General features: G+C 33.5%; 1 protein-coding gene across 1 annotated transcript; it reads right to left on the minus strand.

Annotated features, from left to right (window-relative positions):
- Window positions 1–781: 781 nt before the first annotated feature.
- On the minus strand, window positions 782–11,482 carry LOC149085458 (visual pigment-like receptor peropsin). Its single transcript, XM_089233955.1, has 6 exons — window positions 11,248–11,482; window positions 7,740–7,847; window positions 6,016–6,216; window positions 5,244–5,359; window positions 3,049–3,249; window positions 782–1,367 (listed from the first exon to the last, which is right to left on the minus strand). The coding sequence occupies exons 1-6, from the start codon at window positions 11,417–11,419 to the stop codon at window positions 1,131–1,133; spliced, it is 1,035 nt and encodes a 344-aa protein (XP_089090081.1). The 5' UTR covers window positions 11,420–11,482; the 3' UTR covers window positions 782–1,130.
- Window positions 11,483–15,182: the final 3,700 nt, after the last annotated feature.

A 15,182-nucleotide genomic window follows, 5' to 3' on the forward strand; every position in this document is an offset into this window, starting at 1 on the left:
CACGATGGGAGCCAGATCAAAAAAGACATTGCGCGTGCGATAATCAATGTCAGAACAGAAATAAAAAAAAAGTTGTTGGTGCTCCTTGCGCCTGACAAAAGCTATTTCTTAACACATGCCTGATGGCGGCAGAATACAATCGTATTCGTGCGTGTTAGTAATTTTACTTTTGAGAGAATTGTTCCGCGAAGAAACTTGACCCGAATCATTACTCAATTATTCAGAAGTCTTGAAAAGGAATTCCTCTGCTTCGTTGACAAAAATTTAAGGATGTAGCTATTGTTCTATTAATTATACTTGCACGAAAATACCTACATCGTACAGTGTACAATTTTATACAAGAAAGCATTTTTCATCTTGTGCAACCAATCTATTATGATTTCATTTTCTTACCAGTTGTGTATTTGTCGACACAAAATCTCTCTCTTACATAAGTATCAGTTACGTGTATCTATGTGAAGAAAACTTGTACAAAACATCTTTCAATATAGAATAAAATAATGAGCTCCTATTTAACTAATCTTAACCCTTTACCTACTGACGGTACCTTAAAGTACCAGGTTAGGTAATTTGTTCGTGCTAACTAATTGTTTGAAAAACAGTATTTTTCATATTTTTTGTCTTTAATTGGAACTGGAATTACCTACCGAATAATTTACATAATAATTATTTATTATTATCATTGTTATTTATATTTTTATTTACATTTATTATCATTTTATTCTTGTTCTACGTTTCATAATGTGGTAGATAAAGGGTAAAACGATTTGCTATCAACAATTTTAAACGTACTTCATCTTGATTGCCATGGAAATAAAATGTTTCTTTCTAATATAATATTTCATTACTTATTATTATATTTTTACTTAGATGCAAGTTGTCAAACTTTTAATAGAAATTGTGAATTTAAAGAAATATTCGAAAAGTGGCATCACATTTGAATGATGTGCCGACAATATTCAATTATATTTGGTGAGAGATTGATGGAAAGTCAGTTTAATCGTTTTTAAATAATAAATAATGTACTACAAACAATGCAATCGGAAAAATGTGGAGTAATTTGCGACAAGTTATATAGGGCATGACGTAGGTTATAAATCGTGCAGGGCCGTAAGAGTTAGTATGGTACTTTAGCAAGCTGATTCATTCTGTGGGGAACACAAAGACGGTTCTTCTTTGTACAGCACAATATTGCGTCTTGAAGAAGAATTTCTGTTTTTCTTCTCTTCGAGCCTGCTGAAGCGAGTGAGTCGGATCGAGCTGATGGAAGTAGAACAGTAACTGGAAGTTTGCCGAGAAGAATAGGAAAAACGAGCGGAATCGGAATTTTTTTTCCTCTGTCCCTGGTCAACACGAAATCCAAAAGCCTATGAAAAGCAACAGAACATTTGTCAATTCGACAAATGAACTAAAATTCATTGAAAGTTTTTCTCAACGTCTACGTTGACAACCGAAATAAGCGATCAAAACTTTGCGGGAAAAATAAATAAATTACATCACCAATTTAGAGTTATACCGATTCCTCTATTTACACTGTGTTTAAAAAATTACAGTTAAAAATATATGCATCTAACTTTTATTTTGACGTGAATACGTCTTTTAAATCATCTGCCCATACTGGGTACATTCACAAAAAAGCTGTGTAACGAAATAATTTAAACGCTCATATCTCAAGAAGTATTCAGTATATAACAGTGCCTTTCATGTCTGCGGGTAGATCCGGTTAAGGCATGATGTTACTCGGGTTTTAGTATCTCTTCTGGCCTGGGCACCAGGTTTGCGGCCTGCTTTCGCAACGAAACTGTCGTGTATCTCAAGAGGTTCGCAATACAAATAAAAACTAATGGTGTCGTCTGATAGGCATTTTTGAGACAAATCCAATGGTATCACTCCGGTTCTAATACCTATTCTGGTCTCGGCACCAGTCTTGCGGCTCGCTTTCTTAATGAAACTGTTTTACGTTACATCTGGAGAGGTTAGCAACGCATATAGACGAAATTAGTGTCGTCTGTTAGCTATTCCAAAAACAAATTGGATGATACCAATTTAATTATGTCATTACTTACCGCGCGATTCAAAGCACAATGAACGTATTCCCGTCAAAACTTGCGGCCGTGTCTATGATACAGCCATAGGCGTACGCAGAATTTTCTCGAGGGGGGGGGGTTACTTTTTTTCTTGCAAAATAACACTATAATCTTGGCTCAAGGGGAGTTAGAACCCAAAACCCCCTTTGCGTACGCCAATGGATACAGCCTACCCTAATTTTTTCTTTCTTGATTCCTATAGGTATATTATTAGCTGATGTCGATGATGTATTGTACCTTTTACTCTCAATTGAGAAGTACGTGTAATATAAATGTATCAATTTTTTTCATTTGACGAAATCACAACACTCAAAATGATGATATTCTATTCTGACTCTGATCTTCATTTGATCTTTTTTTGTCAAACGACGGTATTTTATAATTAGACCAGGACCTACAATTTATTGCCGATTCTGAACGGCAGCGTTTGACATTTTGCTTTTACTTTCATATTCACCGCGACTCCCTGCGGTAGCAATCTTTTTCTGTCGTGATGTTGTCAATGTTTCTGTTGTACCTCCGCGTCAGGAAAGTTTGTGACAGGAATGAATCGGATTTCTAATTCTGAATACTGCATCAAAAATTCAAAAAGAAAAGATAACGATCCTATATTTCCATTCTGCTAGAAAATTAGCACTACTCACTATTTTATCAAATTTATCTATGTATCTCTCTCTCCACCTTGTATTTCTTATTTCTTTAACCCATACACATTGACGTACGAAAGTGGGGTTGGTTAACCCCTCCCCCTGAGCAGAGATTGTAGTGTTATTTCGCAGGAAAAAGCGTAACCCCCCTTCCTCCCATCCTTGAGAAAATCCTTCGTAAGCCTATGTCCACACAACTTCATCCGTCTTTTGGAAAAAAAATAATAATAATAACAGTATATTTTGGATATGGAACTGAGGAAAAATACTAAAATTTATGAATTTATTATAGTAATTTTAAACTCGAAACCTACCTGAAAAGTTTCTTTCCGGAACACGCGAGATAGCAGTAAGTAAAGCAGGGGATTTGTAAGAGTTGCAGATTTGCAGAACAGAGCAGCCAAAATTCTGAACGTCTTAGGTACGGTTTCAGCGTCTCCGTAAGCCTGCCACATACATACAATGGCATATGGAGCCCAACAGAATATATAGCAACATGCGGTTGCAGATGTTAGCTGAAAACAGATTTTACGCCAGAATTACACTATAAAAGTTTTGTAAAATATTTTTTATGAAACTTGAAAATGTACCCAATAGTCTTATAGGTTGCATTTGCTCGAATGTAACCGATGAGCTTATCGGTTGCATTTTTCAAGTTTCATATATAGATGAACTTTTGTAAAACTTTTATAGTGTGTGTGTATATATATATATATATGTTTAATGTTATTCGATTACTGAATTGAAAACATGATGTAAAAATAAAACAAAAGAATTTCAGTTCAATAATCATTATAAGCACAACAGTTTTTTCATTGTATTTTCGTTTATATTCTTCGTTAATATTCTCACGCATGTTTCCACTGGATATAAATCACGCGCGATGACAACAATTTTATTTTATCTCACGTAGGAAGGAAACAGAAGGTACTGCATAGAATATATTATAAATAGCTATTTATGCAAGAAATACAGAAATATAAGCTATTAAGACAAATATTGTTTGAAAGGGGGTGCAGAGAAGAGCTACTTGATAGATTTTTCAGATGTAGGGCTTGTGGGTTAGACCAAAGTCTCCTAGTAGTATCTAGGAGGCTTTGGTTAGACGCCCATAGTTTTAGAAACTTATTCGTTGTTCGCGCCGTTAATTCCAAAACGGTGTGCTGCGGCCCTTCAAGGTGTTTCGAGATCACATAGGAATGCTGCAAAATATTTGAAATTCTAATATCAAGAATGCCAAAGGAAAGAAAAACAAATTGGGGAACCAAGCCCCTTCCCATTAAGAGAATGTAGAGAAAGAAGATTATGATGAAGGTTTTCAAAACTTTGAAGATACAGTAATACCTCGAAGTTACGCGATAGGTGGGACTGACGATAACCGTGTGAGTCGAATTCGCGTAAGTCGGGTTACGATTGTGCGTACAAATACACCTAAATATCTGTTTGTTGGGACCAAAATTTAGAAAAAACACGTATTCCCCCATTCCCTTATAGTGATACTTTACTATTACTTTAAAAAATTTAACTTGCCTTGTGTGTGACAACAATCCGGTCCTTAAAAAAGGTTGTCTAAAATAAGATCTGTGAAAGATACGTGTTAAATACTTTTGAACGCTTTGATCACAATCTGGCCTATCCAAAGGAATAAGCCGTTTGTGTTTGGAGACGAGAAAAAAAACTTTCACCCGTGGCTTGAAGTTAATTGAGAATATTACACAGACCCCGGTACATTTCTTTCTCTCTCCACCAATGATTATCACACTTTTTTTTTTAGACTGGCAATAACATTGGACTTGAGGTATGAAATTGTGACATTCTCTGCGAAAATAGAAGATACCATGCTAGTCATGGGATTCCATTTCTAGATTAAAGGGCAAAGTTTCATCTTTAGCAGCCTTTCAAAAATCAGTGTAGTATAGTTTCATTGCATATAGTGTTCGAATGAAACAATCCTTACTGGATTATCACTTAACAATCTCAAAAATCTTAGAAATAATTCCTTGATTGTGTTTGAATTTCGGAAATGCGCATTTTTTCCACAAAAAATCCGAAATCGCGTAACTCGGGATAGTGTAAGTTGGGGTATTACTAAATTCTGTAAAGAACATATAGTGACATTTTGCGTCCGTATCGTCTAGTGTCAAGACACAAGAAGATCAATTTAGATTATTTAAATATGAGATTTAAGACTAATGAGCGGCGGAGAATTCTTTTGTTATAATGTGAGAACGATTTGCAATCGTTGGAATAAAATACATTGAACAGGGATCAGCTTAAATCGGGACGATTATCAACTTTCGAACGAAGAAAATACAAATTACTTATAAGAGGGGAGGAATGATTTTTTTCTCGTTTCACACCTCATTGTGCTTTTGGCCTATTGTGATGGGCTATTTATCTTTCATGAAATAAATATAGGCGAATATGTGTTATTTTTTTAAATAGAGTATCTATATGCTATTTTGATATTTTTAGAATTTTGCATATTTGATTACTAAAGACAACTTACCCTCACAAGTCGCATTTCAATGCGCAGACGGTTTCTAGCGCATCCAAAACGAGAAAGCGCATATTTCTGTCGAGCTGACTTGACCAATATGGCGGAGTAACATCCAACTGTTACAACTAGACAAATGACTTCGTTTAACAGACAATTCTGTTAGACGAATGCAGCAGAAACATGAGCAAAAATACTATTTAAATTTATTGTAAAAATATGCGTAGACGGTCCTTGGTTATAATTGAAAATATTTTTTATATATGAGGGAGTTATGAAATTAAAACTTAATTCTGAAAAATAATTTAAATTTCCCTCTCTTTATGTAATCTATGCGTGCGTCTGTTATAGACTTATAAACACAGAACTTTATAAAATATAAAAATTTATATCTTATAAATTTTTATTTAAAACATTTTTTAAAATTTTCCTCCATCTACTGTAATAGTTAATTTTTGTAGTTTTAAAACACGCTCAGACTGAACGTTAGTTATATAAATGTATAATTTAATGATTGAATTCTACCTTATATAGATTCTATCAATCATCCAGTTTCCAGTTTCATCACTCAATTTTATTCTTTCATGGAATACACTAATTAGTAAAAATGAAGTGGCTACGAGCAAGAGGCATCATTGCTTATTACTATATGACAAATATACCTATGCGGAACGAATAATTTAAAATAAAAATGACGCATATTCATTCTATATGTGGAGTCGGTTTTTTTTGTCATTGTTACTGTCAATATTTTAACAAAAAAGAACGCAAAAACACAAAATACCTAATGGTGCAAGAAAGACGAAGATGAAAGCGCAGCTCACAAACGTCCGTCCGGATAGAGATTTATCTTCAAAAGCAATCGTACAGCCTACCTCAAACGTTTCGTATTTTCCCCATGAAACCAAAGGACCTGCTGACCAAATAAAAGAATAGACAGCAGCTCCGAAAATGATGGTTACGACTTGAGATCTTGTCAGAAATTCTGCTGCTAGGATAAATGAAACGCTTCATATTTTGAGAAATTAAAGTTTTTAAAAAAGATTATATGAAATACAGTCGAGCCTCGTTAACTCGAAACCGAAACCATCAAGGCTTATTATTTAACGTTGATCGAATTCCATGTTATTCAATAAAGTTTTAATTTATTGAATAACATTTATTTGTTTATTTTAATTACTATAAAATATGACATGAATGTCGCTCTCCACTTGTTAATATAAGATATACAGGAACTGGATGTTGTGAAGATATTTATTATTTGAGATGTTAATTTTCATCATAATAATGGTTTTGGAGACCATACCTACAGAGGGACATAGACTTGGTTGAAGGGGTGCAGAGAAGAGCTACGCGTGTCCTTATTGGCACACAGGGCTTGAGTTATGAAGAAAGACTTCATTTTTTGAATATGTTTACATTGGATGAACGCAGGTGTCGAGGAGATATGATCGAAGTGTTCAAAATTTTCAATGGGATGGATAGGATGGACCATGAACTTTTAGCACACCGCCAATCGACTGCTTTTACAAGGGGACACCAGTATCGATTGGTGAGGGACAATGCAAGGTTATGGTGTCGCAGGGAATTTTTCTCCAATAGGGTTGTTAATAAATGGAATAGCTTACCCCCGGAGGTAGTAAATTGTAACACAATTGACACGTTTAAAAAGAAATACGATAAACATGTTGGGGTAAATCGAGAAGCTATCCATTCTTAGAATAAGACAACCATAAGTAATCTTTATGGGCATCGTATAATATTTTATCATGTGTATATATTGTTTGTAATTTGTGTTAATTGCATTTTTAATTGGGTTGCTGTATTTTTGAAACATATGACAACCATATTTTTATGGGCATCTTTTTATCAGCCACCTCGTTGGGCATTTTGCCTGTTGTGGCGTTGTATTTGTATTTGTATTTGTATTTGTATTTTTAAAACATCTTAAATAATAAATATCTTCACAACATCCAGTTCCTGTATATCTTGTACTATAAAATATAAAAAAATTATTATCGCTGATACAGTATATATGATTGAAACTATATTTTATGTATTTCGAAACAAATCTTGCTAAGATTATTTATTCTACATTTTGAATTTGATTTTTTAAAAATAAATAAGTGATTAGAAAACATTTTTTTAAGGCAAGGAAGAATAAAATCATGAATTTTAAATTCTAATTCTTGTAAAGTTGGTCTGGTTTTTCTGAAAGTTGAAAAAAGATCAAATAAAGTCTTTGAAATAGAAATTGGAATTTTTTCCCCATGTTATTTTAATACGTAATAAGAGTTTCTGGATTATTTATTTTTATATTTTGCGCTGCCTATATGCTCATTAATACAATACTTGGAATTTATATTTCACAATACAATGACGATATAATTCTATTCGAAACATTTTACATAAACACTAAAAAGTTTATTTCATGTATAATATTTTAATTGTACTGTACTTTAAACTTTCTTTCAAGAAAAGAACATTTCTGAACTATAGTTCACTTACTTGCTGTCAGGTTAGAAACATTCAAATATCTGATAATGGCAATAATGCAGTGTATTATCATGTCAAATGTACCGAACATCATTGCGAACATTGCAAACATCAAACAACCTGAAATATGTTGGAAAGTTTACAATTCGATTCTTTTTTGTAAGTATATTTTCACGTATTATTCTAGTAAAAACGACTGATAAATAATGCAATAAGCTTCATAAACGTTAAACTATTGTTGCTTGTATTGATGTCATGAAATCGTCGTTTTTTGCAGGCATTGTGTAAGAAACATGTTGGAATGAGAGCTCACCCTTTTTCCCTTCAGTATTTCTCACTATGCTTATCTGAATTTTCCAAGAAATGGATTGGAATTTGCGATTTGAATTTAGGGAAGAAAGTATAAAAATAAAATATTTTTTAAAAGATCTCAATACAGTAGACTCTCGATTATGTCAGCTATCGAAATCGTCAGATAACAGGAAGGACACTTTATCAGTGCCATATTTCAAGTGTGCTAACATCAAACTAGGAATCAAAAGAGTGAATTTTTTTCGAATTTCACCGCTTGAATTCAATTTCGACTTTCGAGCTGACAACGAGAGAAGACGGATGCAACTCTGAGCTCACAAAAAAAATCGATAGTTCCCGATTAATTATAATGAACATTCTAAATTCATAGTGCATCGATCCGTACTCAGCCGGATCATTTTTAATAACATTCATTAACTAATCAATTCTGAAAAATGTCAACCAACATAAAATAGCAACCTGTTTGCTTTCTATACGGAATCACCTTTGAACCTGGCAACGATGACCGGACCAAGCTGGCTGAAACCTTCAGCAACAAGAAGGCAAATGCTGTGACGCAAGCCAAGGCAGCAGTCTCATACCTCGCCAGCATCAGCGAGCACTACGGACTCTGGATGCGAACGCACCCGAGGAACCAAAGACACAGCGGTAGGCACCACTCCTGTGCCAGTGACGACATCCTCCAAAAGGCATTTTCCGTATTTCCAGAAATATAGAACAAACTGAAGGGTACCAGTGTTCTTCAATTGAAAATTGAAATTGAAATTTAATTAACACATCAAGACAAATACAGAACACAAATACACAAACACATATTACATTCCAATATTAACCCAAGGGATCGTACGATCCGTCCAGGGTTCTTTAACTGATAATACTTGGAAACAGATCAACCAGGTAAAAAACAGCACTCGTATCTGGACTTGAGTAGATAAAAATTAGCATTCGCTGTGCTTGCACTTTGAGAAATTGATATCATTAATTTGCAACCATAAATTTATCATGCTCACTGAAATTTAAAATTGATATCATTAATTTGCAACCATAAATTTATCATGCTCACTGAAATTTAAAATTGATCAGATTACAAAAAAAACATAAATACAGTCAAATATAAGGTATCCAAAAAATCCAAAAAATAAGAGTGAGAAAGGCAGATTGCATTCTACTTGTTACTCAAGAGATTTGATTGATATCATTAATTAGTAATCGTTTAAATTTTCTAATACATTTTTCAGATTTTATATCATGATTTAGATTATTATATTCTTTAGGTGCGATGTATAAAAACTGTTTCCGTATTATGGTTTTATTTGGTTTTATCACTTCATATTGGGTTCCAGTTCTCCTTGTTTGTCTTACTGTTTGCTTTAATTTGAACCATGCAGGGTTTTTCTGGATAAATATAATTGTTTTATAAAGATAAAGTTTCTGAGTATTAAATCTATAGTCATTATTGCAATCCTGGATCATGAAAATTTTTTGAGATACATTGTTGATTACTTTTTGCAAAGAGCTTCTAAATGACTTCCAATGCTCCCGTGGGCAGTCATTTGTATGACACCGGATTATGATAGGTTCTCTGCTTTTAGTTGAGTATAATTGAAAATAAATGAATTCGGTTTTCTTTAGATTAAGAGTTAATTTATTGCAATTTAGCCAATTTGAGATTATTGAAGTATCAGATTCCGCTTTAATTTTGAGAGTTGTTTGATTTTTATCAGAGATAACAATTGCTGTATCATCCGCGTAACTTATGATATTGCCATTTAGTTGTAAATGTTGAATATAATTAACGTAAATCAAAAACAACAAGGGGCCAAGTACAGATCCTTGGGGGACCCCACTAAAAATTTCCCTAAATGAGCCGGTATGATTATCGATCTTAACTGCTTGTTTTCTGTTATAGAGATAGCTTTTAAACCAGTTATAGGCAATTCCCCTAATTCCAGATTTATATATTTTTTCCAAGAGAATATTATGGTTTACACTGTCAAATGCTTTGCGTAAATCTAGAAAAATTGCAATAGTTTTATTATTGTTATTAACATTTTTATAAATATACTCGGAAAGTTTCAAAATTGCAGTTTCTGTATTTTTATTCTCAAGGAAGCCAAATATATTTTCTGCAAAATACGAATTAGAGTTGAGGAAGTTCATTATCTTTGATTTAACAGCTTGTTCTATTATTTTTGACATAATCGGAAGAATTGAAATTGGGCGGTAATTATTATATTCATTTATATCACCAGATTTATGTATGGGTTTCACAATAGCATATTTCAATTTATCAATAAATATACCCTCTGAAAATGAGGTGTTTATCATATGAGTTAAAAATTTTAGATGATATTTACAGATAATTTTTAACATTTTAGCATTTATGCCGTCATATCCAGTGACTTTATTGTATTTTAATTTCATGATTAAGTTTTTTATATATTGATTTTCTATAGGAGTAATTAAAATTGAGTTCATCTCATTATGTACAAATTGTTGAGGAAGACCGTTATCATCACTATTTCTTTCATTTATTTCATTTTTAGCAACATTGAAAATAGTGCCATATTCAATTTGAACTTTCGATAAGACAACATATCATACAGATCCTGAACGCCGAAAAAGACTGCTACACTGATAAGTCGTCCAGCAGGGCAATCAAAGACGCCTGCCTCTCCAGAATCAACGATATGATCTACCGAACGATGAAAAAACGACCAGAAATCCCAGAATTCCTGAAAGAAAACGCGGCCAGGAAAAAGTCAACCGGCGTCCCAACCGTCCCAGAAATACAGGAGAATCGAAATCGTCAGATAACAGGAAGGACACTTTATCAGTGCCATATTTCAAATATGCTAACATCAAACTAAAAGTAAAAATCTTATAAATAAAGTACAGCAGAACCCTGCTATAGCGAACACTATTAAAAACGAACCAAAGCATGTCTAAGAATTTGACACTCAGGATTCTTCTAATGAACTAATATGAACATTTTGGGTAACTTTATGTAGTTCTGTACTATCTGTATTTGTTTTCAGAAACTTTAGATCATGAAAGAAAACTACTTCAGTAAATAACTATGAGTAAATTATAGTTTAGTTTATTAATTACTTCACCGCATCCTAGTCATCCCCTATGTTGGATGGTTAGATTGAAACACACAGGCTTTAGAAAATACTATACTAAAGATATATAGATGTGCATTTACCTGATCTTGTAAACAACTTTTTCGAATCATACCCAAGAGCAGTAGCGATGGACATTGGATGTAAGAGTGTAGAAAACAATATATCACAGAAGCAAACGCATAAAATACACACTTGGAAGGTGCTAAGACGTTTCTTTCGTAATTTGAAGCTAATCAGAATGATGCCGTTCATCAAGATGGCAGCTGCAACTGATAAATACTTTTATTCATATTGGGAACATTACGTTCTCCTCCAGAAATTATAAAGCAAAAAAAAAAGATATGTGGAGAGAAAACACGAATACAATTTCAAAAAATTTGGTTTCTTAAATTTTTTCTCCACAAGATGAATTTTTCAGGGTATTTACATGTTTATGCATGAAATATTGATATGAAAAGGTTGTATTGAAATACATTCGATTATAGACTCGACTGCTTTAAAATTATATGTTGGGTTATTTTTTATCTAGTTAAAAAAGCTATAGTAAATTTTTTTTTGAAGTATACTATTAGTAAGTTGAAGGCGTAAACTATACGGTCATTTCAACTATTCAAAGAAATTATTTTTTTCTCAATTATGAATCGTTGCATTGTTCTTACATATTTTGGAAACATTAAATCCTTTCATCTGAACAACACTTTTTTTTGGTATTAGTATAAAAAAGATGAACTCAGTTATGTTTAAACACCATAAGTGTTTATTTTTGTAATGATGAGCATTTCAAGGTACATGATACGCTATTACTGATGTAAGAATCACTACTCTATGAGTTTTTTTATTTCATTGAATATGATTTGTGAAAATGGTTTCCCATTTTTTTTTACCATTAAAAAATGTACGGTATTCATACATATATTTAGGAAAAATTAAAAATCAACAAAAATACGTCATAAATTACCTATGATGATTAAATAAGCGGAAATCCAAGGATTCGCAATCGGCAGCGTTGGAAGATGCAGTTCTTCAGACACATTCATGTAACTATCAGCACACATAACTGTACTTCAAGCTGTCACTTTGAATTTGTTGCGAAACGTTCTTATAATGTGCGAAGAATTTCTTTCAGTTTATTTCCTTACAATAACCATTGCTTCAGGTAAACGGTGATTAGTATAGATTCATCCAAAATATTTTTTTTAAATTACTGATCTTAGGGAATGAGATGGAGAGTCTTAAAATATTGTTATAAATTTTCAACAATAAAACTAATGCTCTATTACTTCAGCTATGATCCGTTTCAAAGTCATTGTACAACAGAAACCACGTTATATCATATAGTTGAAAACGACAGTTTCGTTTTCACAATTTTAGCTTTTGAAGAAAGAGAATATTAATACTGTCAATGTATAATACAAACGGCCCGGATTCTTAAGAACTGTAAGTGAGAAAATTCTCAAGTATTAGTTTATGACAGTTTGCTTTTAAATTTTATAAAATGAAAATGTTTTGATAAACTCGAGGGAAACATTTCAAATAAACCGCGAGAACTTATCACGCAAGAACCTAAACTTCTGCAGCTCCTGGAATATTTAAGTGAAGCTGTGTTCAGATTTATATACTTGGTTAATAATAGCTTTGAAATGAAGTGGAAACGCTTGTCATATGGATATGAAAGTGTGTGTGACGTACGTTTTATAATAAAGATTCTTCGTTGAATAAAGGAGAAAATACGAATTGAACCCAAATAATGTATCAATAGAGAATAATACCATCTTCTTCGATGAATGAAAATCATTTTTCCCATGAGCAACTCGAATTCTTTGCGAAACTCAGATTTGCTTTCACTGAGGCCGAGAATATAAAAGGTTCTGTCTAACGTTTAGCAGTTTTTTTTATCTTGCTTCTGAAGCTCGCAAAAAGAAGTTCCCATGCCTGCGACGATAAAGTACTTTCACAAACAGATGTTTTCAACCAACACCTTGAACATTCAGCGTAATTACTATGAAAATGAAGATGTCGGGGATCTTTTCATAGAAATCTATATTTGCTTCAGACAATGTACACAAATAGAAATTACTTCGAATATATATCGAAACCGATAAAATTTTATTTTAGAGTATCAAAGTTGATACTAATGTATGTATCATATTATCGTTTCTATTGCCGTCTTTACGCATGGGCCTCACAAAAATGAGATTTGGTTGAAATTTTCGAGAAAATCACTTGGCCCAAGAGCCCATGATACTCTTGAGACGACCCTGATCGTTTCCCAACCTTTTTAGATCCAAGGATCAGTAATATGTTTAAGAAACAATTCGAAGTACAACTTTTGTAGGCCAAATCTTCCAATCAAATCTGTATAGATTTTTCTATAAAATTGTATTTTTCGAAGAAATAATGGTTCAAATTAGAATTAAATTTCCAAGTCAGACTGCGAACCACCTGTCTCTCACAACAGGATGAGAAATGCTATTCCTCTATTTTCTGATGTGACTTTTTCCATCAACTTGAGGGAAAAAAAAAGTTTTGCCACAGAGACCTGTCACTCACAAACTGGCTTCAGAATAGCAAAATGGTTCTGTTGGTTGAAATCAAAAAATTTCCATTAACGTTTATATACAGGGTGCATCCGACCTATTCTGCCAAACGAAAGGGGGTGATAGACGAGCCTGAGTGGATCATAAAACAACCTACCAACTCTGTCCTATCTCTAACCGTTTTCGAGTTATGGTGGATAATCGATTATGAAAAAAAATGCGTTAAGTCTGAAAAAAACAAAATTTGTGAAGTTTCTGAGACCTATACTCAAACTAAGCACACATTTGGAAAGAGCAGAAAATATCATTTAAGGTCATATCAATTTTATTGAAATATTTGGATTTAATGGCGAGCTACAGGTGCTGAAAGGTTGGCGAAGTTCAAAATCGAATTGTCACCAAAATTTTTAATTGTTAATTCCGCGAATACTCTTCTAGCCACAATCGGTTAAATTTGCCAAAAACTTGTACATTCCACAAGCTTTCGAAAGAGCCTAGAATAAACCAAATCGGTCATCTAGTTCAGGAAAAATTTAGTCGTTTGTTTGCAATACATTACTGAAATCTGCGTTCGCTAGTTTTGGCGACAATTCGATTTTTCACTTCACTGAACTCTTAGCGCTCGTAGCTCGCTATGAAATACGGATATCCTGTAGATAGAGGTAGTATCACCTTATAGGATTTTTTATGCAAAATAAAATATATTGTCGCCAATTTCGAATTTTCGTCGAATATCTACTTCGACAAACGCTGATTTCAGTGATGTATTACAAAAGACTAAATTTCTCCGAACCAGAAAACTGATATGGTTTATTGTAAGCATTTTTGGAAGCTGGTGAAATGGACAAGTTTTTTGGTAAATTTGACCGATTTTAGCTGAAAAAATGTTTGCGGAATTTCGATTTTGAACTTTGCCAATATTTCAGCGCATATAGCTCGCCATTAAAACCAGTTATTTCGATGAAATCGGTGTCACCTTATAGCATTTTTTCTGCTCTTTCCCAATGTGTGATTAGTTTGCGTGTAGGTCTTTCAGAAACTTCTCAAATTTCAGTTTTTTCAGACTTGACGCATTTTTTTCCCATAATCGATTATCCACCATAACTCGAAAACGGTTTGAGATAGAATAGAGTTGGTGGGGTCAGGGGCGGCTTAAGCGAGGGTACAAGGGGTGCGGTAGGTTGTAAGGGGCGGCAGCGTAGACTTTAGACTCCAAAATTTTTAAAAATTTCACACAGACCTATCCCTTCCTCATGGCCCACAAATCTTGCGTCAGGATCCCATAGGCCCCAAAGCCTAATTTTTCATGGGGCCCCTTCAACAGTTAATTTATAGTGAGAAAAAAAAATGAGAGGGTAGTCCCGGACCCCTGGGTTAGAACTCCGTCGATCTACCCTTGAGGAACGCCCCCTCTCAAAACTTATCTGAACTTTTTTTCCAATTTCTTTTTGCCTTTTCATCCCGGATTTGGCTCTCCT

This window comes from Pholcus phalangioides, unplaced genomic scaffold (genome assembly GCF_987345545.1).
Source record: "Pholcus phalangioides strain wild (caught in Gottingen) unplaced genomic scaffold, Ppha-v1.0 ptg000007l_1, whole genome shotgun sequence".
NCBI classification, from domain to species: Eukaryota; Metazoa; Arthropoda; class Arachnida; order Araneae; family Pholcidae; genus Pholcus; species Pholcus phalangioides.

Excerpts from the sequence above, each read along its gene's own strand:
- LOC149085458 (XM_089233955.1), bottom strand. The coding sequence starts at position 11,419 with ATGAACGGCATCATTCTGATTAGCTTCAAATTACGAAAGAAACGTCTT. Across the intron at positions 7,848-11,247 it reads AAAGTTGTTTACAAGATCAG|GTTGTTTGATGTTTGCAATG; the intron begins GTAAATGCACAT and ends AACATATTTCAG. Across the intron at positions 1,368-3,048 it reads TCCGGAAAGAAACTTTTCAG|GCTTTTGGATTTCGTGTTGA; the intron begins GTAGGTTTCGAG and ends TGCTTTTCATAG.